General features: G+C 42.2%; 1 protein-coding gene across 1 annotated transcript in view; it reads left to right on the top strand.

The window, feature by feature from the left end:
- Positions 1-1,171: 1,171 nt before the first annotated feature.
- The window catches only part of stpg4 (sperm-tail PG-rich repeat containing 4), a 47,014-nt gene continuing 22,779 nt past the window's right edge, over positions 1,172-25,406 (top strand). Inside the window, exons 1-5 of the mRNA XM_078405846.1 lie at positions 1,172-1,300; positions 1,416-1,484; positions 6,265-6,534; positions 18,721-18,782; positions 20,871-20,958. Of these exons, the coding sequence (XP_078261972.1) occupies positions 1,172-1,300; positions 1,416-1,484; positions 6,265-6,534; positions 18,721-18,782; positions 20,871-20,958 (618 nt within the window). The remainder of the gene's footprint in view (positions 1,301-1,415; positions 1,485-6,264; positions 6,535-18,720; positions 18,783-20,870; positions 20,959-25,406) is intronic.

The raw sequence follows: 25,406 nt of genomic DNA, 5'->3' as shown, positions 1-25,406 counted from the left end.
AATGTTGGCAAATAGAACATCGAAACAGTAAACGGTGTTTTTCAAACTGAAGGGAGATGTATAATGGTTTCCTTGGCGTCAATGGGAGGATTACTGATTCATCTTAATATTTGAACTTGGATTTCGGGAGTTCAATTTCCAAATTTCCATACACGAAGTGCGTGCAGTAAACTGAAAAATACGCCTTTCTTATTATCTAGATAAATAGATTTGACAATTTTTTTCTGTTGAAAGCTCATAACAGCCATTTTAGTTGATAGCATTACCAGTTTGAAGAAGGGTTTCGACCCGAAACGTCACCCATTCCTTCTCTCCTGAGATGCTGCCTGACCTGCTGAGTTACTCCAGCATTTTGTGAATAAATACCTTCGATTTGTACCAGCATCTGCAGTTATTTTCCTACATTTTAGTTGATGTCAGTTACCAGATCTTTTGATGCAGCCTATCGTCTTTGTGGTCTAGTCGCGCTTAGTGTCATTTACAGAAATACTGACCCATACTCTAGTTTCATTGCGGCGAGGAAGTGTGCTTACAGTTGCACAGACCGGAAATCTTCTGGTGCCAGATCCTCCGTGCAGCTCGTGAATGTCTATGTTGTCCTTAAAGAAACTCCTCGAAGGAGCATTTACATCACTACAAAAAAAAAGTCTTTAAACTCCTCGAAGCAACATCTATAAACACTGCAAGAAAAATCATTGTTTAAGCCTTTGAGTTTTAATAATCTCATCTAACCAGTTGCCCAATGTGCGAGGAAGATGTTGGTAATTAGATTTTAAACTAAACTACAAGGACAGAAGCTGGTCGTAGTCTGGGTTACTTGGCGAGGGAGGAGACCGCTGGCAGAAGTAATTGTATCCATAAAAAGTTGCAAGTACGCGTCACAATCGGTTCATCGCTGACAGCAGTGAGTTTTCTTAGCCATGTTTAAAGGCAACACTGCAAACTCAATTATTTTAAACCGACGATTATACCAAAGGACTGTGGACTGTTATCACAGATTAATCGCCGATTATTTTTAATCAGCATATTCTTACGATTGTTTTTGTTTGAACAGGGCGGTGGTCAATACCAACAACAAAAATGCTCCCAAACTGGCAGTGAAGATTCAGTCTGGGGATAAGGAAAACCCAACTAGTTGGGCTGAGTTTGTAAATAGAACCTCGGTAATGCTATGAACATGAATACAGTCGCTTCCAACCCTCCTCCTGAAAAATTAACGAAGAAAAAAAAAAATTTAAACAACAAATTGAAAGTAAAACCCAAAGATGTCAATAACGTTAAAAACAATCGTAATCGTAAGGTAATTGAATGGGAAATTGTGAATTTTCTATAAAGGCAAAGTTTTGGGTAGATTATAATGCTAGTTCATTTGAGAAATTCATTAACCCTCAAATTATTTTCACTGATCGTTCCAGCAAAAGAGTCATTCGCGAACAGAAGACCAGGAATCAACTAAAGGAGGGTGGTGGCAAAAAAATGTCAATGTAAGTGTAGAAGGCATTGTAAATAAAACTAAGAACATGCAAGTGAGCATAATCAAATCTGCACATTAGTAAGCTGGTCATTTATACAATATATCTCAAAGACCATTTAATGTGAATCTGGCACAAGGATAAGCCATTGTACCTACGCAGTACCTTGTATTTGTGTTCCATCTGAGCCTCCATCTCTTCTCATCTAGATCCATCAACTTAATCTTCTATTCCTGTCTCTCACTTAAGTTAGCCTCCCCTTAAATGCACCTGTATTATTTCTTTCAACCACTTCTGGTAGCAAATTCTATATTCATGACACTCCATGGGTAATAAAATGTCTTCAGAATTTCCCGTTGGAATTCTTGGGACATTCTAGGTTTTCACTGCCATGAATGGCTGTGGATGCCAAGTCATTGGGTATTTTTAAAGCAGAGATTGGCAGATTCTTGATGAGTAAGGGTGTCAAAGATCATGGGGCGAAGGTAGCAGAATGGGGTTGAGGGAAATATAGATCAGCCATGATTGAATGGCGGAATAGACTTGATGGGCCAAATAGTTTAATTCTGCTCCTATGACTTATGACAATAGGACAACTTATGACGATAGAAAAGATATAGAGTGTAGAATAAAAGTTCTCAGCATTGTAGCTCTTCAGTTCCGCAGACAGTCCAATGTTCACAATGGGGTAGAAGTGAATCAGACAGCACCCTAGCCTGTCCGTTCAGAAGCCCAATAGCAGAGGGCACGAAGCTGGGAGAGTAAGCAATGACAAGTCCTTGATTGTGTTGGCTGCTTTTCCAAGGCAGTGTTAAATGTAGTTGAAGTCAATAGTGGGGAATCTAGTCCATGTGATGGACTGGGCTACAACTACAACTTTGCAATTTCTTGCAGTCTTGGGCAGATCTGTTCCCAAATCAAACTGTGATGCAACCTGACAGTATATTTTCAATGGTGCATCTGTAGAGATTTGTAAGAGTTATCGGATATGTACCGAATTTCCTCCATCTGCTCAGGAAGTAGAGGTATTGGTGCACCTTCTCGGCTGCCACATCAATGAGGTTGGTCTACGACAGCTCATTTGTAATATTAACGCCATGAAACCTAAGGCTCTAAACCATTTTCAGTTCGGCATCATTGATGCTGTTTGGAGCATGTACTCTACCACGCTTCCTAAAGTCCATAGCTAGCTTTTTCATCTAGCTGACATTGAGAGGTTATTGTCTGTTATGCTGTTCACCTCAAATGGAAGCTTTTAAAGCTGACTCTGTCAAAACCTTTCATAACTTTAAAGACAACTGAGTTCAGCTTTCTTTCCACCAGAGTCCATTTATCCTTCCCTGAAAAGTGTCCTCTTGCAGTTCTCATTTTATCTTTCTATATCTTCCTTGCACTGTCCCCAATGTCTTCATGTTTGATTCTATAATATGGTCACCTCAACTGTCCACCCTAATTTTCTAATGTGTGAAGATCATTCATAGAACATAAAACAGTACAGCAAAGGAAGAGTCCCTTCTGTCCACGACGTCTGAGTCAACTATGATTTAATTAGCCCCAACTACCCACACATAATCTGTAATCTATTGCCTACCCATTCATGTAGTTGGCTAAATGTCTCTTAAATATTGTTGTCATATTTGCTTCTACCACATTCCAGGTACATCCCACTTGCTGTATAGAAGAGCTTCCCTTGCAAATCTCCTTGCCCTCTTGGATTTAACATTTCCACCCTGGAAGGAAATGAATTATAACTCCCTACCCTATCTATGCCTCTCATAACTAATATACTTCTGTCAGGTTGCCTCTCAGCAAAACAGTTCAAATGTTTCCAGTCTGTCCTTACATCTAATACCGTGCAATCCAGGCAACATCCTGGTAAACTTTTTCTGCACCCTCTCCAGAACCTCCTCATCCTTCCTTAGTGCACACTGCACAGAACTGCACACAATACTTCAAATACAGCCTAAATGAAGTGTTATGCAGTGGCCACATATCTTCCTGACTTTTGTACTCAATGCCCTGACTGATGAAGGCATACATACTATATGCTTCTTTACAATGCTATCCACTTGATCTATGATCTGTGCTTCTGGACTAGGGGGGGTGGGGGGGGCTTTATCAAATGCTTTATAAAAGTCCATGTAGAGAACATACACTGCCATCTTCATCATTTCCTCAAAAAGCAATCAAATATATGAGACAGGACCCCCTCACCACCACACAAGGCTCTACTGACTTTCCCTAATAAGTCCCTGGTTTCCCAAATGCAAGTATGTACTTCAGCGGAACCTCAAATCTTACATTGACTGAGTTTCACAGGCAATGATTTAAGAGAAACCAAAGTATTGGAAACGTTGCAAATTGAAAGTACTAAAAAAGCAGAAAATACTGAAAATATTCAGTTTTCATATGCTGAAAAATGTTTGATAACAACTGTAGAGTAAGAAATGTTGCAAATCAGTGATCCCTAGGCAAATTGGGGTCATGATATAGAGTGAATAATAGCTATTAAGGTTAAAAGGGAATGTTAGTACAAAGAATACAGTTAGAATATATGAAGAGACAACTAATCAGAAAGCTGTGTCGGAAAATAACTGCAGATGCTGGTACAAATCGATGGTATCACAAAATGCTGGAGTAACTCAGCGGATCAGGTAGCATCTCTGGAGAGTAGGAATGGGTGACGTTTCGGGTCGAGACCCTTCTTCGAACTGATGTCAGGGGGGACGGGACAAAGAAAGAATATAGGTGGAGACAGGAAGACAGTGGGAGAACTGGGAAGGGGGAGAGGAAGAGAGGGACAGAGCAGCTATCTAAAGTTAAAGAAGTCAATGTTCATACCACTGGGCTGGATGCTGACCAAGCGAAATATGAGGTGCTGTTCCTCCAATTTGCGGTGGGCCTCACTATGACACTGGAGGAGGCCCATGACAGAAAGGTCAGACTGGGAGGGGGAGTTGAAGTGCTCAGCCACCGGGGGATCAGGTTGGTTAAGGCGGATTCAATGAAGGTGTTGAACGAAATGATCGCCGATATCCTTTCTTTGTCCCGTCCCCCTGACATCAGTCTGAATAAGTGTCTCGACCCGAAACATCACCCATTCCCCCATGGCGCCAGCACTGCTGCTAGAGCAAGCCGTGGACCCAAAGCCTTTCCTGTATTGGTATAACAACCTCACCCACCCCCATTCAACCCCCCTTATTCCCCCTCCTCCCACCACTGGCCCACTCCATCCCCTCACCCCCACTCCCCCCTTCCCACTCCCTACCCCCAGCCCCCACTCCCCACACCCCCACTGTCTCCTCCCCCACACCCCCTCACTCCCACCCCTACCCGCCCACCCCCACTCTCCACCCCCCCCACTCCAACCCCCCTTTCCCCCCACCCCCACTCCCCATCTCCCCTCCCCACCCCCCACTCTCCCCACCCCCACTCTCCCCTCCCCCCACCCCCACTCTCCCCTACCCCAACTCGGCTCCCACGCCCACTCTGCGCACAAGATGGCCCATTCCTCGTAGATTGGGACAGGGAAGGGGAGAAGTTGCCACTCACCTCGGCCCTGTAGCGCCAGCGCTGGAGCCAGAGCGAACTGTGGACCCAAAGTCTCTCCTGTATTGGTCTAGCTCCATGAGCCCCCCCCCCCCACTCAATCCCCCTTATCCCACCCTCCTCCCCCCACTGAACCATTCCATCCCCCGCTCCCACAACACTGCCTCCTCCCCCACACCCACTGCTCCCTCCCTGCCCCCCACAGTGGGGAGGGAAGCGCAATTAAAACCGTACGTGCCCCATTGTGACGTCACACGCTGAGTACCTTTAAGAGGTCGGTTTGAAAGGTGATTTTTAAACTTTAAAATCTCTCTAACTTTAAAAATACAAGACTAATTTAAATAAAACTTTTCATTAACAGTCGCCAGGACAATCGTGATTAAGGTGGTGCTAAAATTGTGGCGCTATGGTTTACCATTTTGGCTGCAGGTCCACATGTCCACAACAAAATCTCAGAAGTACATATATACATATATATATATATATATATATATTCATATATATATATACATCTGTTTTAGACAATAGACAATAGACAATAGGTGCAGGAGTAGGCCATTCAGCCCTTCGAGCCAGCACCGCCATTCAATGCGATCATGGCTGATCACTCTCAATCAGTACCCCGTTCCTGCCTTCTCCCCATACCCCCTCACTCCGCTATCCTTTAGAGATAGATAGATAGATAGATAGATAGATAGATAGATAGATAGATAGATAGATAGATAGATAGATAGATAGATAGATAGATAGATAGATAGATAGATAGATAGATAGATAGATAGATAGATAGATAAATAGATAGATAGATAGATAGATAGATAGATAGATAGATAGATAGATAGATAGATAGATAGATAGATAGATAGATAGATAGATAGATAGATAGATGAGGGTAAGAGCTTAGGGTTCCCATGAGTAGAATTGCCTAATGGATCAACATCAGAACTGCTGGACTTTAAAAGTAATTGTATTTAAAATAATTTAAGTATTAATTATTAATTTAGGCATACATATTATATTATACCAAATGTGGATTTTATATGTCTGCTTGTAAGATTTAGTTCTGACATCCAATTCCAGTTAAAATATTAATTGCTTTTCTCCAACTAGCCTATGGTGTAGTTGTAACAAATGCTGTTTCAATTTCTTATTTTCTACATGGATTTTAAAAAATCTAATTTAGATCTTTAGTATACATTCTTGTATTGACAGATTCAATCTAGCTCATGTTATTTGCTTCCAGAAGACGCCATTTCCTGGAAAATATTCCTCAAAACTTTATGCCCAAGAGGGACTTCTAAATCCGGTGCAATCCGATCCGGTGAAACGAACATTTAATTTTGAAAGGAAAGAGAAGAGCAGTTCCAGTACACCAGCATCACAGTCAGGTGCACAGTTGACCAAATCTGTTCAGAGTCCATTACCCTTAACTGAGGTGGGGAGGAATACATCTCCTTTGAGAGTTCTTAGAAGCACTAACAGACAGAAAATCATGCACCCTGTGCCTCAAAAGGTATGGGCACATGAATTTATTTTTCAGTCAACTTAATGTTGTGTAAGAAATATGAACATGCGAAACAAGAGCAGTAGGTAACTTAGCCCTCTGAGCCTATTCATCAGGATCACATCTGACCTTCTACCTCAACTCCATTTTCCTGCACTGTCCCCATATCCCTCAATCCCCGTGCTATCTGGAAGTCCATTATTCCCTGTTTAAGTGAACTCAATGACCGAGCCTCCACAGCACTCCTACGTCGGGGATTACAAAAAATCACACGTCCTCATCTCAGGCCTAAATGGCATATCCGTTATTCTGAGAATGCCACCGAAGATTCTAGACTCCCCAGCCAGGGGAAATATCCTCTCTGTATCCGCAAGTTTTGGACTTTTAACAGATGTTTTCTCATTCTTCTCCTCATACAGCAAGCCACAGCTATCACAACCCCAACTAGTTTTGTATCATCAGCAAATCTGGAAATATAGCATTCACTCACTCCAGCCAAATTGTTGATATAGGTGGTGAATAGTTGGGGCTGCATTATCAATCCCTGTTCCGTCCAACTAGTTTATTCCTATTCTTTGCTTAATCAATTCTCAATCCCAGGTCAATCTCATCTCCATGTGGTCTAACTTTGTTGACCAACATCGTGTGTGGGCCTTTATTGAAACCTCTGTACAAATCCAAATACACCATATATACTAGTTCCCACTTATCTATACTACTAGTCTCATCTTCAAAGCACTCTATTAGTTAGTAAAACTTGTTTTTCCTTCCATTAATCCAGCCAGACAGATCCTCCTCAATCCTATCATTCATTTCAATGTTTTTGTTATTGCATCTTGTATTATAGATTCCAATATTTTCCATGCAAATAATATTAGCTATCAGGTCCTTGACTAATGGGCTCTTACTTTCTATCTTCCATTGCACAGAAACAATTCCAGAATCTATAGTGTTTTGAAGGATGACAGCCAGAACATTCACCATCTCTAACTCAGTTCTTCCGGGATGCAGATCATTCAGTCGTTTGGATTTATCAGTTTTTTGCTTCAGCAACTTTTTCCTAGTACTATTTTTTAACTAACACTTATTTTCTGCAATTCCATATTCTCACTTGAACCTCTGTTCTCTGGTAATTCTGGTAGTTTTTAGATGTCTTCTTCCGTGAAGATGTTTAATTCATCTGACATTTCTTATTCCGCATTACAAATTCTCGGGCCACTGAAACCAGCATTTGCATTGCATATCTTCTTTATACTTCCAGCTGCTATAGGCTGGGGAAAAAGGTGAACTATCAAAACCTCAAGAAAAGAAGTGTCCGTTAACTTAGAGCAAATGGTGTGCAGTTAATATTTACATTAGTACTACCTATTCATTCTGAGTTGCAACAAAGTGACTGATGTTCTAGCCATTCTCTAATTACTCTTTTATTACCTATTCGCTTGGCCCCCAATAATTAGAATTTGGCAGAAGATAATTATTTCCCATTTGTAATCTTTTCATATAATAATTATTTCCCATCTGTAATCTTTTCTCTTCTTAAGTATTTTACTTTTTCTCTAACGGGTGCTAGAGGTGATGTCTCATTGGTGCTGTTTAGGTTTCTCTTAAACAGTCACTCCCCACTTAAATTCCATTGTGCTAAACAGCCATTCTTCAGGTGTGACCATGTATGATGAACATCATTGTGCTTTTTTTCCAGCATCTGAGGAGGAAAAACAACAATCAGCGCGTAATCACGTTCTCATCCAGTGTCACTTCCCTGCAAAGATCACTAGGTAGCAATAATTCTTTGGATTGGGAATGAAGAAATAACATAGTGTTTCCATTGTTACCTTGTATCCAATAATCAACCTATCTTAACCTCTTAAAAAAACAGTTAATTAACATTATCATTACAACACGATAAGCAAATTTCTAGCCTTTCAGATGTAGTCGTTAACTCTGATTCTCCACTTACAGATACTTCCTGACCTGTTGCACAATTTCAGAATTTTCTCTTCAGATTCCAGCAATGTTTTGCTTTTGAAATGGATTCTTCAACCTATTTCTCTGCAATTATCTCTGCATTTGAGGATAAACCCTAAATCACTGTCACATATTTATTATGCTAACACAGCGTTCTAAAAGCAGAAGACAATCCGTGTTTTCTTCTCACCGTATTTTTCAAAGTTATTCTGTATTTTAAAGAGTCTGTTTCTCCATAAAACAAAGTGGCTGATTATTAATGCCTACGTCCCTGGGATTGTCAGCAGTTTCCATTGCCGTCATTGCGTGTTGTATCTTTTGCAAGGTCGGCTACAACCAAGCTTTGGTCCTCATCTACTCTAATCACACTAAACACACCATCTGCTGGGAACACACCACTATCCATCAAAAGCAGATAGAACTAGCATGTCATTTCTCTATTCAAGGCTCCACCTGATTCACTGTGCTGTCTGGACCGGGACTCCAGATGGAAACACTTCCACAATATATGTGGAGTAAGCAGGGAAGGGCCAAAGGAGCAGTGTCTGTATTTCAACGTTAAAATGGAGAGATAGAGCCACCCCACACACTGCGGAGTCTGATGATTCAGGCAGCAAACTGTAGAGGACATCCAGTCCCTTCATGGTGCAATGTTTTTAAATGCACCCACTGGATCTTTGGTGCTTTCGGCTTTCTGCCTATTGGTTTTCATCCACTGAAAGTTTCTGAAGCATGTAGCCTTTGTTTTACTACTTTTTATTCTAATTCACAGGGCAAGACTTTTGACCATATTGCATATTATAAAATACTAAAATTAATTGCAGTTCAGTTTGGGTAATCCATTTTAATGAGAATGAGGTATTGGGGCTGGCAAATTAGCTCCTTTCATTCAGTTACATAGTTGAATGAGTAATTTTTGATACTGTTCAATATATAATTTATAAATATTTTGTCATACAAGTTTGAGACATGAAGTTACTTCAGAATAGCAGATGATTTGATTAGACTCACTCCAAAACATCCTGTAGAAACAAGAAACTGCAGATGCTGATTGATAAAAAAAAGACATATTGCTGGAGTAACTAAGCGGGTCAGGCAGCATCTCTGGAGAACAGGGATAGGTCTTAAACGTACTGTGGTTTTAGTGTGAATTAAGTTTATCATATTACTTTGGGCAATATCGAGCTATTTTGCAAGTTATGTCAATTCTTCTTTAACGACTGGATACACTGCCCAAAGCTCCACAGTGGATAAGCCTGACATGCATTAATTTGCAGCATCTGTCATATTTAGTCATCCAGAAGCAGAGAAAAATAATGCACTGCAGTGTAAGGAAACCCTTCACTGGCATCTTCATCAAGAAAAAAATACCATGTTGTTTCTGACAAGAGTCTTGTGCTGTCTTGGAAAAAGCATCATGGTAGGAACAGAATGTGACAGAAGTGAACATTATGGATTTACAGCCAAGATACGATAGGGTTCCATTTTTAATTAAATCAATTGTGCAGTACAGTTTATTGCTTGGAAAACTCTGCAGTAAATTGGAGGTATTTGCATTGTTTAATAATCAGAATCTGCCAAGATCAAATGCATCAGTGCACAAAACATTCATTAGAATGCACTTGGAGTACAGTGTGTAGTTTCAGGCAACCAAATGTAGGAAGGATGTTGTTGTAGGGAGACACAAAATGCTGGGGTAACTCAACGGGTCAGGCAGCACCTCAAGAGAGAAGGAATGGGTGACGTTTCACAGAATGCAGAGTCGAGACCCTTCTTCAGATTGGTGTCAGGGGAGGGGGCGGGACAAAGATAGGATGTAGTAGGAGACAGGAAGACAGTGGGAGAACTGGGAAGGGGGAGGGGAAAGAGAGGGACAGAGAAAATATCTGAAGTTGGAGAAGTCAATGTTCATACCGCTGGAGTGTAAACAGATAGTTCTTGACTTCAAGAGTTAAAATTGGCATGTCGCAAATGTAATGCTACAGTGCTTATGGGAGATTTCAACATGCAGGTAGACTGGGAAAATCAGGTTGGTCCTGGACCCCAGGAAAGGGAGTTTGTGGAGTGCCTCCGAGATGGATTCTTAGAACAGCTTGTACTGGAACCTACCAGGGAGAAGGCAATTGTGGATTTAGTGTTGTGTAATGAACCTAATTTGATAAGGGAACTCAAGGTAAAAGAGCCATTCGGAGGCAGTGATCATAATATGATAAGTTTTAATCTACAATTTGAGAGGGAGAAGGGAAAATCGGAAGTGCCAGTATTACAGTATAGCAAAGGGGATTATAGAGGCATGAGGGAGGAGCTGGCCAGATTTGACTGGAAGGAGACCCTAGCAGGGAAGACTGGAACAGCAATGGTAGGTATTCCTGGGAATAATGCAGAAGGTGCAGGATCAATTCATCCCAAAGAGGAGGAAAGATTCTAAGGGGAGTAAAAGGCACCTGTGGCTGACAAGGGCAGCCAAGCACTGCATAACAATAAAAGAGAAGAAGTATAACATAGCAAAGAAGAGCGGGAAGTCAGAGGATTGGGACTCTTTTAAAGAGCAACAGAAGATAACTAAAAAGGCAATATAGGGAGAAAAGATGAGGTACAAAGGTAGGCTAGTCAATAATATAAAGGCTTCTTGAGGTACGTGAAGAGGAAAAAAATAGTTAAGGGAAATGTGGGTCCCTTGAAGACAGAAGCAGGGGAATTTATTATGGGGAACAAGGAAATGGCAGACGAGTTGAACCGGTACTTTGGATCTGTCTTCACTAAGGAAGATACAAACAATCTCCCAGATGTTCTAGTGGCCAGAGATCCTAGGGTGATGGAGGAACTGAAGGAAATTCACATTAGGCAGGAAATGGTGTTGGGTAGACTGATGGGACTGAAGTCTGATAAATCCCCAGGGCCTGATGGTCTGCATCCCAGGGTGCTTAAGGAGGTGGCTCTAGAAATTGTGGATGCATTAGTGATCATTTCCCAATGTTCTATAGATTCAGGATCAGTTCTTGTGGATTGGAGGGTAGCTAATGTTATCCCACTTTTTAAGAAAGGAGGGAGAGAGAAAAAAGGAAATTATAAACCAGTTGGTCTGACATCGGTGGTGGGGAAGATGCTGGAGTCAATTATAAAAGACGAAATTGCGGAGCAATTGGATAGCAGTAACAGGATCGTGGATTTATGAAGGGGAAATCATGCTTGACTAATCTTCTGGAATTTTTTGAGGACATAACTAGGAAAATGGACAGGGGGGAGCCGGTGGATGTAGTGTACCTTGACTTTCAGAAAGCCTTCGACAAGGTGCCACATAGGAGATTAGTGGGCAAAATTAGAGCACATGGTATTGGGGGTAGGGTACTGATATGGATAGAAAATTGGTTGGCAGACAGAAAGCAAAGAGTGGGGATAAATGGGTCCCTTTCAGAATGGCAGGCAGTGACTAGTGGGGTACCGCAAGGCTCGATGCTAGGACCGCAGCTATTTACAATATACATTAATGACTTGGATGAAGGAATGAAAAGTACCATTAGCAAATTTGCACATAACACAAAGCTGGGTGGCAGTGTGAACTGTGAGGAAGATGCTATGAGGTTGCAGGGTGACTTGGACAGTTTGTGTGAGTGGGCGGATGCATGGCAGATGCAGTTTAATGTAGATAAATGTGAGGTAATCCACTTTGGTGGTAAGAATAGGAAGGCAGATTATTATCTGAATGGTGTCAAGTTAGGAAAAGGGGACGAACAACTGCCAATTTCAGGGAACGATGGACTTAGACACCTGGTCTCTCTGTTCATGAACATTCCCGAGTGCCCTACCTGCAGGTACAGCAGGCAGTGAAGAAAGCCAATGGAATGTTGGCCTTCATAACAAGAGGAGCTGAGGAGTTGAACAAAGAGGTCCTTCTGCAGTTGTACTGGGCCCAAGTGAGTCCGCACCTGGAGTACTGTGTGCAGTTTTGAGGAAGGATATTCTTGCTATTGAGGGCGTGCAGCGTAGGTTCACTAGGTTAATTCCCTGAATGGCGGGACTGTCATATGTTGAAAGACTGGAGTGACTAGGCTTGTATACACTGGAATTTAGAAGGAGGAGAGGGGATCTTATTGAAACACATAAGATTATTAAGGGATTGGACATGTTAGGGGCAGGAAACATGTTCCCAATGTTGGGGGAGTCCAGAACCAGGGGCCACAGTTTTAAGAATAAGGGGTAGGCCATTTAGAACAGAGATGAGGAAAAACTTTTTCAGTCAGAGATTTGTAAATCTGTGGAATTCTCTGCCTCAGTGTTATTAAAGGGCATTGAAGTGAGATGTATGAGTTTAAATTCGAAAGATATGTCCTTTTATTCTGAGGCTGTGTTGGCTGCTCCTGGACTCTCCCACTAGTGTAAAACTCCTTTCCACATCCACTCTATCTAGGCTTTTCATTATTTGGTAGGTTTCAATGAGATCCCCCCTCAAGCTTCTAAACTTGAGAGCACAGGACCAGAGCCATCAAATGCTCCTCATATGTTAACCCTGATATGTAATTTCTTTGTTTGTCATCGGACATTGTTTGTCAGCATAGGAATCGGCCCTTTGGTCCACCATGTACATCTGCTGTAATTTCATTTGCCTACATTAGGTCTGTATCCTTCAATGCCTTGTCTATTCATAGACATAGGGATTGTGCCAGATTCCACCAGCTAACGCATTGCAAATATCTATCACTTCTCCTTCACTTAAGAGTCACGGGTCAAGAGTGTTGTTATTGTCATACTGTATGTCCCAGATAGAACAATGAAAATCTTACTTGCCGGGTAAACAAGCTCAGCCTATCCAGGTTCTCCCCCCCCCCCAAATTAAGCCCTTCAATCTAGGTAGCATCCTGATGAATCTCCTCTGCACTCTCTCCAGTACATTTTTTTCTATAATGTGGCAATTAGAACTGTACACAGTGCTCCAAGTTCGGTCTAACTTTATGTTGTAAAGTTGCAACGTAACATCCAAGCTCTTATATTCTGCACCACTATCGACCTGTTCTGCCAATTTCAGGGAACGATGGACTTAGACACCTGGTCTCTCTGTTCATGAACATTCCCGAGTGCCCTACATTTACATTTACCCCTGCTGTTCATCAGAGTCACCTGTGTGCTGCTAACGGCTACTGTTGCTGCTTTTCTCTGATACACCTCCCCCTCCAATAGTATTCCCTCTCTCACCGCCGCCACCCTCCATCCTCACATTAGTCGTCCTACTAGTTCCATTGTTTGCATCCATATACCCATCCGTGATCACTCCTTCCACAGCCAACAAAGTACCATTGTGGGCTCCACCTTTCCTTGGTCATCAGTGCCGGCTCCGATTTGTTCTGAACCTTTTCATACTTCGACTTTCCCCCTCCCTTGACGCTCACTGAAGAAGGTTTTCAACCCGAAACATCACTTATTCCTTTCTTTCCAGAGATATTGCCTGACCCGCTGAGATACTCCAGCATTTTGTGTCTATCTTCGGTATCCAGGCTATGAACTGTTTGAGAGGGGAATGACGAGAAGGGATTCCTACACTCTCTACCTGGACTGGTGGTCATGCAATTTCATTCTTTCTAAATCAGTGGCAGGACCTTCTGTCCAAATGTACTATCTATCATATTTTCTGCATCCCGGATATTCCACAGTCTGAAAGGAGTTGCAGCTGGACACAGTTGCAGCAGGTAGAGTCACTAGAATCTTTGGAAGTGTCCCTGATCTCGCACGTCCAGCAGAAGAAGCATACCATTACTCTAGCTTTCCATATTTCTTTTAGAGATACAGCATAGAAACAGCCCCTTTGGTCCACCGAGTCCATACCGACCAATGATCATCCATACACTAGTTTTATGTTACACACTAGAAATAATGTACAGAAGCCAGTTAACCTACAAACCTGCACCTCTTTGGAATTTGGGAGCACCCGGAGAAAACCAATGGAGTCACAGGAAGAATGTACAAACTCCGAACAGGCAGCACCCATAGTCAGGATCGATCCTGGGTCTCTGGTGTTGTGAGGCAGCAACTCTACTGCTGTGCCACCGTGCCACTCCCATATCCTTGATCTCCAGTCACTGCTACTAAACAAAGAGAAAAGAAATCTATCCTTGTCTCTGAAGGATACAGATTTGGATAAGGTCCAAAATAACCAGCTCCCTAGTTAATTCCATGATATATTGCACCCAGAAACTGTCCCAAATGAATTCTATAGACAATAGGCAATAGGTGCAGGAGTAGGCCATTCGGCCCTTCGAGCCAGCACCACCATTCAATGTGATCATGGCTGATCATTCTCAATCAGTACCCCGTTCTTGCCTTCTCCCCATACCCCCTGACCCCGCTATCCTTAAGAGCTCTATCTAGCTCTCTCTGGAATGCATTCAGAGAATTGGCCTCCACTGCCTTCTGAGGCATTGAATTCCACAGATTTACAACTCTGACTGAAAAAGCTTTTCCTCATCTCCGTTCTAAATGGCCTACCCCTTATTCTTAAACTGTGGCCCCTGGTTCTGGACTCCCCCAACATTGGGAACATGTTTCCTGCCTCTAACGTGTCCAACCCCTTAATAATCATATGTTACAATAAGATCCCCTCTCATCCTTCTAAATTCCAGTGTACACAAGCCTAGCCGCTCCAGTCTTTCAACATATGACAATCCTGCCATTCCGGGAATTAACCTAGTAAACCTACGCTGCACGCCCTCAATAGCAAGAATATCCTTCCTCAAATTTGGAGACTAAAACCGCACACAGTACTCCAGGTGCAGTCTCACTAGGGCCCTATACCAATGCAGAAGGACCTCTTTGCTCCTATACTCAACTCCTCTTATTATGAAGGCCAACATTCCATTGGCTTTCTTCACTGCCTGCTGAACCTGCATGCATCCTTTCAGTGACTGATGCACTAGGACATCCAGATCTCGTTGTACGTCCCCTTTTCCTAACTTGACACCATTCAGATAATAATCTGCCTTCTTATTCTTACCACCAAAGTGGATAACCTCACACTTATCCACATTAAACTGCATCTGCCATGAATCCGCCTACTCACACAACCTGTCCAAGTCACCCTGCAACCTCATAGCATCTTCCTCACAGTTCACACTACCACCCCGCTTTGTTTCATCTGCAAATTTGCTAATGGTACTTTTAATCCCTTCATCCAAGTCATTAATGTATATTATAAATAGCTGCGGTCCCAGCACCGAGCCTTGTGGTACCCCACTAGTCACTGCCTGCCATTCTGAAAGGGACCCATTTATCCCCACTCTTTGCTTTCTATCTGTCAACCAATTTTCTATCCATATCAGTACCCTACCCTCAATACCATGTGCTCTAATTTTGTCCACTAATCTCCTATGTGGGACCTTGTCGAAGGCTTTCTGAAAGTCGAGGTACACCACATCCACCGGCTCTCCCCTGTCAATTTTCCTAGTTACATCCTTAAAAAATTCCAGATTAGTCAAGCATGATTTCCCCTTCGTAAATCCATGCTGACTCGGAACGATCCTGTTACTGCTATCCAAATGCTCCGCAAATTCGTCTTTTATAATTGACTCCAGCATCTTCCCCACCACTGATGTCAGACTAACTGGTCTATAATTTCCAGTTTTCTCTGTCCCTCCTTTCTTAAAAAGCGGGATAACATTAGCTACCCTACAATCCACAGGAACTGATGCTGAATCTATAGAACATTGGAAAATGATCACCATTGCGTTCACAATTTCTAGAGCCATCTCCTTAAGTACCCTTGGATGCAGACCATCAGGCCCTGGGGATTTAACAGCCTTCAGTCCCATCAGTCTTCCCAACATCATTTCCTGCCTAATGTGAATCTCCTTCAGTTCCTCCATCACCCTAGGATCTCTGGCCACTAGAACATCTGGGAGATTGTTTGTATCTTCCTTAGTGAAGACAGATCCAAAGTACCGGTTCACCCTGTCTGCTATTTCCTTGTTCCCCATAATAAATTCCCCTGCTTCTGACTTTAAGGGACCCACATTTGCTTTGACTATTTTTTTCCTCTTCACATACCTAAAAAAGCTTTTACTATCCTCCTTTATATTATTGGCTAGCTTACCCTCGTACCTCATCTTTTCTCCCCATATTGCCTTTTTAGTTATCTTCTGTTGCTCTTTAAAAGATTCCCAATCCTCTGGCTTCCCACTCTTCTTTGCTATGATGTACTTCTCTTTTATTTTTATGCTGTCCTTGACTGCCCTTGTCAGCCACAGGTGCCTCTTACTCCCCTTAGAATCTTTCCTCCTCTTTGGGATAAATTGATCCTGCAACTTCTGCATTGTTCCCAGGAATACCTGCCATTGCTGTTCCACCGTCTTCCCTGCTAGGGCCTCCTTCCAGTCAAATCTGGCCAGCTCATGCCTCTGTAATCACCTTTGCTATACTGTAATACTGACACTTCCGATTTTCCCTTCTCCCTCTCAATTTGTAGAGTAAAACTTATCATATTGTGATCACTGCATCCTAATGGCTCTTTTACCTTGAATCCCCTTATCAGATCAGGTTCATTACACAACACTAAATCCAGAATTGCCTTCTCCCTGGTAGGTTCCAGTATAAGCTGTTCTAAGAATCCATCTCGGAGGCACTCCACAAACTCTCTTTCCTGAGGTCCAGTACCAACCTGATTTTCCCAGTCTACCTGCATGTTGAAATCTCCCATAACCACCGTAGGATTGCATTTGCGACACGCCAATTTTAGCTCTTGATTCAACTTGCACCCTATGTCGAGGCTACTGTTTGGAGCCTTGTAGATAACTCCCATTAGGGTCTTTTTACCCTTACAATTCCTCATTTCTATCCATACTGATTCTACATCTCCTGATTCTATGTCTCCCCTAGCAAGGGAGTGAATATCATTCCTAACCAACAGAGCGACCCCACCCCCTCTGCCCACCTGTCTGTCTTTTCTATATGTTGTGTACCCCTGAATATTCAGCCCCAGCCCTGGTCCTCTTGTAGCCATGTCTCTGTGATTCCCACAACATCATACTTGCCAATGTCTAACTGAGCCTCAAGCTCATCCACTTTATTTTTCATACTTCACGCATTTAAATACAACACTTTCACTTTGGTATTCACCTCCCCTCTCACACCAGTCACAATTGGCCATGACCTTACTCTCTTATCCCATCTAAAATTGCTATATTGTTCCCAGAAACTGTCCCAAATGAATTCTATGAACTTGTCCTCAAAGCTACATTTTTCTGTTAATTTGTCAATTCAAAATGGAGATTGGAGTCCTCATGATTAATGTTTTGCATTCCCTACAAGCTTTTCTTATTTTTCGATTAATTCTCCCTCCAATTTTGTTGTTTCCAGTTGGGACCATCGGGTCACTTCACATCTTGTCAATTGTTATCTTCACCCTATCTAGCTTTACAAAGTGTAGAGACAAAAACATCTCAGCAATTTTAGTGATCTAACTGGTTATCTTCCCTTTACTAAGAAATAAGCACAGAAATGATTAATGTTTAAGAAATTTGAATCAGAAGTAATAAACTAAATTCAGAACATGGATATTGGTCTTTCACTTCTTTGGAATAAATTTGGATGATCTACAAGAAGCTTTGATACAAAGCAATTACATGTTAGAGACATTACCACATTGTCACTGGGATGAGTTCATGCAACATTGTTAGTCTAACACTGGTGAATTTCCTGTAATGTCTTTCCACAGTAAGTCACAGGATGCAGAGTTTTATAAAGGCAACAAAATGTTGTACAATATATAGCAGAATATGGTTGTTACTTTCTTTAAATCTTTAATTCTTGAAATAAATTATGTCAGATTGTAGATTAGGAGCTCTCCTTGATTAATTTACCCGTTAATCAGTGGAGGCTCTGGGCTCTCTGTGTCCTGTTTAGAGGCAACACAAAAGCACTGCAAGTCAACATTGCAATGCATCTGTCAAAGTGCATGAAATGAATTGTTCCAGTGTTAAGAACTACTGTGAAGTAACTTTAGACTTTCTTATATCTGCACCTATTTGAAGATTGTAATTATTTTTAGTTTATTTTGCTGGTGGAGTAAATTAACCTTGAACCTATGCAAATGTACCTATGGTTAAGAATGCAATACAAAATGTACAGGAAGTAAAATCTTGCAGGAAATACATTTAGTAAGACAAACAACTTTAGACAATAGGAATTATTAATAACACGGCAAATGCATCTTCCATTTTGTAAAGATTTATCAATGAATTTTTGCAGGACAATCTTTCCGTGCAATCATACAACTTTAGATCTCCTCTATTTGAAAAGCCATCAGCCAGGTAAGTGTGACTTCACTCTTCAAGAAAGGTACAGAGGTAACAGGGTTAAACAAGTTACAGCAGTGAAGTCATTTTAGATAGATCAAACTTTGGTTTCATCAAGCAGTCTTAATTACACTGTTCTTTTCTCCTTATCATATCATCATATATATACAGCCGGAATACAGGCCTTTTTCGGCCCTCCAAGTGATCCCCGTACATTAACACTATCCTACACCCACTAGGGACAATTTTTACATTTACCCAGCCAATTAACCTACATACCTGTACGTCTTTGGAGTGTGGGAGGAAACCGAAGATCTCGGAGAAAACCCACGCAGGTCACGGGGAGAACGTACAAACTCCTTACAGTGCAGCACCCGTAGTCAGGATCGAACCTGAGTCTCCGGCGCTGCATTCGCTGTAAAGCAGCAACTCTACCGCTGCGCTACCGCTACCTTGAAAGCAATGATACCATAATTTACTATCCTCTTGCTGTTGCTATCTGTTAAGATGCCTTCCTTCCTGCAACTGCTACTGCCTCCACTAATACTGATTAAATTTCCTGGTTTAGCCGTAGTTTTCCATTAATTTTTTAAAAACCTCATTCTAATTAAATCATGATTACACAATAAACAATCATTTACCTAAATCCCTAATTTACCAACAACAGCGGATTTGTGTTTCACAGTTAATTCTGCAGTGAGAAGGATCTTAAGCTTCTGTTAAATGTAAACTTGTATATTCTTATCCCATAGTTTAAAAAAACATTTATGGAAAGTGGGCATCAGTGGCAAGACTAGCATTTATTTCCATCCCCTGAATATCCTTGAGAAGGTATCTTTGGCTCGCACAATGGGCCACAGAAATATTAGTAACTTCTTTACTCAGAGGGTTGTGGCTGTATGGAATGGGCTTCCGGTGGAAGTGGTGGAGGCTGGCTCGATTTTATTATTTAAGAGTAAATTGGATAGGTATATGGATAGGAGGGGATTGGAGGGTTATGGTCTGAGTGCAGGTAGATGAGACTAGGTCAGGGAGAATGGTCGGCGTGGACTGGTAGGGCCGGACAGGCCTGTTTCCATGCTGTAGTTGTTATATGTTATAATGGCAAGACTGGGTAAGAACATAAATCATAGCACAGTACAGCACAGGAACAGGGCCTTCGATTCACAAAGTCTGTGTCAAGAGTCAAGGGTGTTTTATTGTTATATGTCCCGAAACGGAAATATGAATTCTTACTTGCAGCAGAACAACAGATATGTAAACATTTTAGTCTGTAAAACCCATAATAAACAACAAAAAAGTTTGGTATATATTTGAAAAAACATAAATAAATAAACAATAATAGTGAAAATAATACATCCAAATAGTTCAGAGTCTATTTGGAGGCTGGAGTGTTTAATAGCCTGATGGTTTAGGGAAGAAATTGCTCCTGAACATGGATGTTTCAGTTTTCAGGCTCAATGGCAGGAGTGAAATGAGAGTGTGGTCAGGGTAGTGTGGGACTGATGATGCTGGCTGCCTTTTTGAGGCAGCGACTCATGTAGATCCCTTCGATGGTAGGGAGGTCAGTACCCGTAATGCAATGGGCAGTGTTCACCACCCTGCAATTTTCGTTCCTGCCAATATAATATTATAGTGTCATGTTAAACTGCCCTCATCTGCCTGCACAAGATCTATATCCCTCCATTCCCTGCATATTGAAGGGATGGTAGATTTCCTTCCCTCAAGAACATTGGTGAGCCTGGTTGATTTTATGATCATTCCTATGAAGAAAATTAAAATGATGAATTCATTTGACTAGTGAATCAGTGATATCATTCTGCAAATAATGAAATGCTATAATCAATGATTTTAGCTGCATGTCTTTTGCTCTTTTCATTGCAGCAGTACCTCTGGATCATTTAAATGTAAAGTCTACTTAGTTGTTCAATTCAGTAATGCAATTCTGCAGATATTCCTAAACAATTTGACCTCTACTGTTTGGGAAATTGGTATTTTCCGTTGGAATGATACCCTGTTTTCAATTAAGGTAATTTGGTGATTCTGGTGATTTGAACATTAAAATTATCGATTGTAGTTAACGATCTTGTACATTTCTTGCAGGTTTAGTAAAGGAGGTTTCTTTTCACCAACCAGTCAGGGTTCATTTCGATCGTCTGTCAAGCGTTTTCCAACCATTTACTTCGTTCCTGTAAGTACCATGTAATATCATCAGTTGCTCACTTTAATGATCAGTTTGGACTGGACGAGGCTGAGGCTTTTTCTTGAATAAAACACACAGTGTGCTGGAGTAACACAGTGGGTCAGGCAGCACCTGTGGATGTAGTGGATGTGCAACATTTTGGGTCGGGACCCTTCAGATTTATTCAGTAGAAACCAATAGTTGTACATCATCTGCTTCACCAGTTCATCAGGACATCTATCTATCTATATATATATTACTAAAACTCTTGGTTTGTTTGTGTGTATATGTTTATGTGTGTACCATGCACTCTACACAGCCAAAACGGTACATGTCAGCGCGACACTTTTAGGCCCACCCAACTCACAATTCCCCCGTGGTCTGAATAAACCCACTTTTGTTACTTTTTAAAAGCAATTTACCTAATAAACTTTAATAAATGCGCCTTCCCCACCCCCCGGGAGGACCAGCACCCGTCCCGGCTTGCCCCGTGCCTGACCTTCCTCCCGTGGTGCAGTGCGGCGACAGAGGATCCACAAGATGGCCGTCCCCGCTGCTCCCCGTCGATCCCGCAGGAGAAATGGGGCCGAGGTCAGTGCCTTCTCCCTGTCCACTCTCGCCCACCCACGGCCCCGGGAGACACTCCCCGCCCGGCAACGGGTCCACGGTTGGGCCGAGGGGGGGATGGGGAGGAAGGGGGTGATGGGGGAGAGGGGAGGGATGGGGAAAGGGGTGAAGGGGATGGGGAGGGGGGTAGAGGGGAGGGGGTAGAGGGGAGGGGAGGGAGGGGTGAAGGGGATGGGGGTGGGTTGAAGGGGAGGGTGGGAGAGGGGAGGAGAGGGTGCTGCACCAATGCAGGAGAGGTTTGGACCCAACGGGTCCACTTGGTCTAGTAAATAGTTAAAATTCAGGTTTGGAAGAATGATTGCAAGGACATTTATCACTATTGTACAATGGGTCATCTAGTTGTGAAAGAATATAAAGTGGGCAAACATTTAGTTAAAGATATGAGGTTGCTTAAGCTATAAATTAGTATCTTGGTTAGTGTATTGGTGTTTAAGTGGAGCTGTGGCCCTGTAGTAATATTCTGAGTAAGTGGATTTTGGAGTCAAATCTTTTCTGGTGAATTGAACATTAAAATCAGCAATGAATACTCTTGTGCAGCACAAAGGGGAGGCACCTTGATGGGTTTGCACAAAGTGGACCAAGAAGCCTGTGTCAGTGCTGTATAACTTCATGACTGTGACTCAAACTGGCTCATATACTGAAGTGGGCCATGTACAATGAGTTTTGATTTCATTTTGAGGATGCAAGGAAGTGGAAGGGTGTGTAGATTATGGTACATTTGCAGCCTAGGAATAGGATAGATCACAGTAGCAATAACCACAATTCTGATAATGTGGACATAAGGAGATAAAATGATGAGAGGAGAACGTGAGAGAGTGATTTCTTATCATAAAACAGCTCTTTTGTACAAAGCTGAAAGGGCAAATGCTATAGTTATAACAAAATTGAGGCAATGGTAAAAAGATAGTGCACCTTTGGCCTACCTTTTCTTAAAAAGTGAAAGTGTACCATACAAGTAAGTATGCAGATCTGGGCAGTAGTCCAAGGTCCTCCAAGGTCAAATTGTAATAAACATGCTGTCCTTTGCACCATGCTGAGAATAAAGTTGTCTCTAACAATTATATCATAAACTCAGCAATTTATTGTATGTGCACTTTTCAATTTTTTTTAAATTTGTTCATGGGATGTGGACATTGCTGAGCTTGCAGGGCCAGTCTTTGTTGTCAACCTCTACTTTGTCTTGAAATCAGTGGCTTGCTTAGTTATTTCATTAGTTTTCATGAGGCAGTTGTGTTCCTAAGGCCTGGTTTCATGCCAGATCACAGAAGAGCCACGTTTCCTTCCCTGAAAGATGTTTAAAACTAGATTTTGTTTTAATATCAGTCGAGTAGTTTCATGTCACCTATTACCATTAATAGATTGTATTCAATTAATGAATATAACCTCCAGTTGCCTTGGTGGGACTTGAACTCGTATCTCTGGATCATTGATTTACTCATCTGGATTACCAGGCCAGTAATATCTATCACCGATAAATGTCAACATACAAAGGTATTTATTCACAAAATGCTGGAGTAACTCAGCAGGTCAGGCAGCATCTCAGGAGAGAAGGAATGGGTGACGTTTCGGGTCGAGACACTTCTTCAGACCCGAAATGTCACCCATTCCTTCTCTCCTGAGATGCTGCCTGACCTGCTGGGTTACACCAGCATTTTGTGTCTACCACTGTACTATACTGTGGCGGTGGGAAGCAATAACAGACTGTTTTGAAGCAACTCATTTAATTAGTTCCAATGATAGATAAAATTGAGAAGAAATTGCTTGCCAATCTTAGAAACATAGAAAAATAGGTGTAGGAGTAGGCCATTCGGCCCCTTCGAGTCAGCACTGCCATTCAATATGATCATGGCTGATCATCCAAAATTAGTACCCCGTTCCTGCTTTTTCCCCCATATCTCTTGATTCCATTTGCCCTAAGAGCTAAATCTAACTCTCTCTTGAAAACGTCCAGTGAATTGGCCTCCAATGCCTTCTGTCACAGAGAATTCCACAGATTTACAACTCTCTGGATGAAAAAGTTTTTCCTCGTCTCAGTCCTAAATGGCCTACCCCTTATTTTTAAGCTGTGACGCCTGGTTCTGGACTCCCTCAACATAGGGAACATTTTTCCTGCATCTAACCTGTCCAATCCCTTAAGAATTTTATATGTTTCTATAAGATCCCCTCTCATCCTTCTAAACTCCAGTGAATACAAGCCCAGTCGACCCATTCTTTCATCATATGTTCGTCCCGCCATCCCGGGAATTAACCTGGTAAACCTATGCTGCACTCCCTCAATAGCACGAAAGTCCATCTATATACTAAAACGCTCGTTTGTTTGTTTGTTCCTGAACTACAGCCAAAACGGTACACGATGGTGCAACAATTTTAGGCCCACCTTACTCACCATCGTCCCTTTGGTGCTAATGAAAGAAGTTTCATTGAAATTGGTGTTATATTTTTAAAGTTATTCACATTTTAAAGTTTTAATTTATCTCCTAGGGAGGGGGGAGGGGGTTATGGAGGGAGGGAGGGGGAGAAGGGAAGGGAGGAGGGAGAAGGGGGTTGATGGGGATGGAGTGGGGGGGAGGGGAAGGGAGGGGAGGGGGAGGGGAAGGGGAGGAGGGGAGTTGAGGGGGATGGAGTGGGGAGAAGGGGGAGGGGAAGGAGGGGAGTGGGGGAGGAGAGGATGCTGCACCAATGCAGGAGAGATTTGGGACTAACGGGTCCACTTGGTCTAGTTCTTGATATAATTCAGATGATAACACTGATCCAGTGTTAGTTGAGTAAAAAAAATAAACTGCTGGAAGAACTCAGTGGGCCAAGCAGTGTCTGCTGAGGCAAAAGGAATGTGTGTTTTCCTCTCCCCAGAAAGAACAGAGATAAAGACCCCTTGGCCCTCCCCTTCCACCCACTAGCCTCTGTATCCAACATATCATTGTTCTTCATTTCTGCCAATTCCAATGGAATCTTAACACGAGTCAGATTCGAAAGGCTGCAGTTGACACCAAAATTACTGTAGCATAGTGGACATTAAAGAAGGTTCTCTAAGTTTGCAACAGGATCAGGATACGTTGGGAAAGTGGGCAAGGGGGTGGTTGATGGAATTTAGCTCAGACAAGTGTGAGGTGATTCAGTTTTTCAACTGGGGCAGGACATACATACACAATGAATAGTGAAGCCCTGGAGAGTGTTGTTGAACAGTGAGATCTTGGGTTACAAGTACTTCCCTAATGGAGGTGACACAGGTAGACATAACGGTGAAAAAGGACGATGCTTGCCTCCTTCAGCTAAAGCATTGAGTATAGGAATTGGGACATCCTATTAACAGTTGTACAGATTGATGGTTAGTTTGCACTTGGAATATTGTATGCAGTTCTGTTTGCCACACTCAAGGAAGGATATGATTAAGCTGGAGAAGATGCAGAAAAGATTAACAGCAATATTGCTGGGACTGTAGGGCTTGAGTTATAAGGAGAAATTAGACAATAGACAATAGGTGCAGGAGTAGGCCATTCAGCCCTTCGAGCCAGCACCACCATTCAATGTGATCATGACTGATCATTCCCAATCAGTACCCCGTTCCTGCCCTCTCCCCATACCCCCTGACTCCGCTATCCTTAAGAGCTCTATCCAGCTCTCTCTTGAATGCATTCAGAGAATTGGCCTCCACTGCCTTCTGAGGCAGAGAATTCCACAGATTTACAACTCTCTGAGTGATAAATTTTTTCCTCATCTCAGTTCTAAATGGCCTACCCCTTATTCTTAAACTGGCCCCTGGTGCTGGACTCCCCCAACATTGGGAACATGAATAATCTATGACTGTTTTCACTGGCGCGGAGGTGGTTGAG

Source organism: Rhinoraja longicauda, chromosome 9 (assembly GCF_053455715.1).
Source record: "Rhinoraja longicauda isolate Sanriku21f chromosome 9, sRhiLon1.1, whole genome shotgun sequence".
In the NCBI taxonomy this organism is placed as follows: domain Eukaryota; kingdom Metazoa; phylum Chordata; class Chondrichthyes; order Rajiformes; family Arhynchobatidae; genus Rhinoraja; species Rhinoraja longicauda.
The sequence above is the reverse complement of the archived record's forward strand: the minus strand, read 5'-3'. Positions and strand labels throughout refer to the sequence as shown.